Below are 3,273 nucleotides of genomic sequence, written 5' to 3'. Positions count from 1 at the left end.
TCAGGCTTTCACCTCAGGGCCAGGGGTGTTATCATCCCATGCAGTCCTGGCCTGCAATCTCAGGAAAAAGTGTCCCTTGCTGCTCTGAAAAGCTCTACAACAGAAGGAAACATGAGCTTGTGCACTGTGTTCGAAACAGGAGTGTGATTCTTTTCCTACTCTCCCTGGCACGCTGTTTCTCTGCTCTGCAATCAAGAGTATTTTTTAAATTTTTCTTCTTTTTTAAAGAGAGTACAAATTAGAATTAAAATAGACAACATTACAAGTGATACAGAATTTCAGTTAACAAAGTATTCTCAGTATTGGTTGAAATACAGTGCTGTCTACCAACTGGTGGTTCATGTAACCAGATATATGCATGCAAAATTGGAAGAGGAAAGACAAAAAGAAAGAAATGTATGAGAAAGTAAGAAGAGAAAAAGTACAAAAAATTGAAAGAAGAGTAAATTCTAAGGACAGGTTACCATTCCATTACCATTCACATTAATTATGAGGCTTACCCTGGGAGGGCTTGGGCAGGGCTAACAAATGCTGAAGCCTTGTCTATCCCAGAATGCTGTTAGCGAAGTAAAAGCTCCTGAGATGTGACTGAAGCATCCCAAAATTCTAAGTGATGTGACTGTTCTCACCAGGACCTCCCTCTCCTCCAACCTGACTGTTCTGTATTAAGGTAGACCATGCAGAATGTCCTCTTTATATAAAAGTTTTCCTCTTAAGATCCAAGATGGGTCATTTTCCTGTTAGAAGCATTACCACAGGCACAGACACTTACAAAGCCCAATACAGAATTAATGCTGGGGATCAATAAGTCACTGAGCCAGACAGTTTATTACTGCTTTATTTTATTTACATTCTTGCATCACCTAAAGGCAAACAGATATCTCTATGAACTATACAAAAAAAGAGACAAATGAATGAGAATAAAGCAAACCAATATTTTAGTATGTTTTCCTTGCTTCTACTGTTTGAAGACCCCCAGTGTATTTTGGGGGAGCTCATTCACACATTTCCAAGAAATATCTCCATTCGAAAGCCACATATTGACTCTTAACAAGTAAAGATTCGTAAAAGTGTTAAAGAAATCTGAAATTCATGCAAAGAGATTTCATGCCAATAACATCTAGATTTCATAGCAGTAACAAGTGAGCTGATTAATTCAACAAACTTTCAAAAGGAAAAACATTTGAAAGATATCAAAGTGTAACAGGAACACAGGAATGTTTAATACTCTCTCTAGCTCTTGTAAAGTAGGAAGCCACTCCTAAATACTGTGAAGTACTGGTGTTCCTCTCACGGATTTCGAGAGTAACTACACTTTGCCCCGCTACTTTAAGGCAATGGAGAAGTAGGGCCACGGCTGGCTGCAGCTTTCTCTTTGGCCCACTCTTCCTCCTCTCTCAAAGCCTCTTCATAATGGGTCGGGAAGGCACTAGGGATGGTTTCATTAATCTTAGCCAAAAACTCAAGGACTTTCATCTTGCTGGTTTCAGCATATGCCCTTGGGCCCCACAGGAATTCATAGCATGGAGGATCACTGTGAGGTTCCCTACGGTACACCAGATACCCTAACTTTACCAGATCTCTGGTGATGATATTTCGTGGCTCACCAAAAATTACGTGTTCTGTGCCATCAAACATGTCTAAAACACTCAAGAAATCCCAGATCACTTCCTCAGGGGCAGAGTTGCCATTTAAGAAGATCAACCCAAGCAGAGGCATCAGGAGTCCATTCACAGGGAAGCTCAACCCAGTGAATGCACTCACATCATGGGGGCCATCTACCTTGGTGACGAGAGCATAGGAGCCACCACCAGGCTTGACTTCCACAAGCTCAAGGCCAAACAGCAATTCAACCCGATCAGCAGCAATTTTGAGGATCTCGGGGTATTCTGGACGGAATCTTTTGTGGATAATCTTTAGCATCTCACCCTTCAGAATGGGCTCTTTTATTTTATAACTGTACAGCATGTAGTGCATCAATTTTCCCGCCTTTTTCATATGGAGATCTTTCACTAAGCTCTCAATAGAGGGCCTAGCGTTAGAGGAAGCTGCCCTTTCAGGTTTCTTGCCCTTAGCACCTTTCCCAGACTTTTTTTGGGAAGGTGCACCTGCTTGAGTGGCATGGGATGGAGCTGCCTCCGCCTTCTGGGGAACAAGGCCCACAGAGGAGCTGGGGGCAGCCTCCTCAGATTTCTGGGCAATGAAACCCACAGAAGAGCTGAGGGAAGCCTCCTCAGATTTCTGGGGAACGAGGCCCACAGAGGAGCTGGGGGCAGCTTCCTCAGAGAGACCACAGCAGGATGGGGCCTCCCCTCCTTGTGCTCCTGGAGCCTGAGCTTCCTGGGCAGGCTGGTTCTCACTTCGGGCCTGGCGACGTTTCGCTTGAACACGGAGCTTACTCTTGTGTCCCCGGGGCATGATGACTGAGGTCAGGTAGGACTGTCAGCTGGACAGCAGGTGTTGCTGAAACCTGGAGGAGTGAAAAATGACATTCTGTGAGTACTTTCAGCAAGAAGATCCCACCGTGCCTCTGGTCAGCACCTCTCCACTGCTCCAGCTAAACTCTGGTGTTTTCTTCTCCTGGCCCCAGGACCCAGTGCAGGAGTTATGATGTGTGTTAGACTATAATCCTCTCTAGGGCTGCCCTGGACACAGAATGTCTGACCAATTCTTCTGTGTGTGCAAGTGTGTTGTTACTTTTCCATGGCGTCTTCATAGGTATCTTGGTAGGACCTGTCACAAATTTGTTGTGCTACTCTGATTTAACCTCACTGCACGCTGGTATAAGGAAATGAAAAACGAAGGAATCTGTCTTTCTGACTCCTGTGGCGAAGCAGTACTGCTGGTTCTGTCGTGCTTCCTATCCTGTGCCCTTTAGTCCTCAACCTTCACACAGATGGCTCTCTGCTTCTGCAGATTGAATACAGAGAAATGACAAGCAGTCTCCACTGATGACACCGTTTGCTTTTCTGAGGAGGCATGCTCAGCTTCAGCCACACTATTTGTTGTTCAGTTAGCTCTGACGGAGCGGTACCTTCAGTTTTCACCTATGGCTTGTGTTTCCCCTTCTCCTTGGCCTGGGCCTGACTCTGGCTTTCTAGATGTTAACAAATGAGACAGTGAGGCCCACACCTATTCCTCTGACTCAAAGGGGAGGATGTCAGTGTAGCTGCCTGTGACCACAGTGTTGTATTCTCAGTCTCAAATCTGTGCCAGGCAGGCTGCCTCAGTATAACATGTGGTTCTTACTTAATCTCCAGTTTGACCTACATC

General features: G+C 45.1%; 1 protein-coding gene across 1 annotated transcript; it reads right to left on the bottom strand.

The window, feature by feature from the left end:
- Positions 1 to 1,329: 1,329 nt before the first annotated feature.
- On the bottom strand, positions 1,330 to 2,418 carry LOC101587169 (melanoma-associated antigen B2-like). The gene has a single exon (XM_004631409.1). The coding sequence runs from the start codon at positions 2,416 to 2,418 to the stop codon at positions 1,330 to 1,332; it is 1,089 nt and encodes a 362-aa protein (XP_004631466.1).
- Positions 2,419 to 3,273: the final 855 nt, after the last annotated feature.

The sequence above is a fragment of the Octodon degus genome, unplaced genomic scaffold, assembly GCF_000260255.1.
Source record: "Octodon degus isolate 3935 unplaced genomic scaffold, OctDeg1.0 scaffold00041, whole genome shotgun sequence".
Classification (NCBI taxonomy): domain Eukaryota; kingdom Metazoa; phylum Chordata; class Mammalia; order Rodentia; family Octodontidae; genus Octodon; species Octodon degus.
This window is presented reverse-complemented; position numbering and strand designations above follow the sequence as displayed.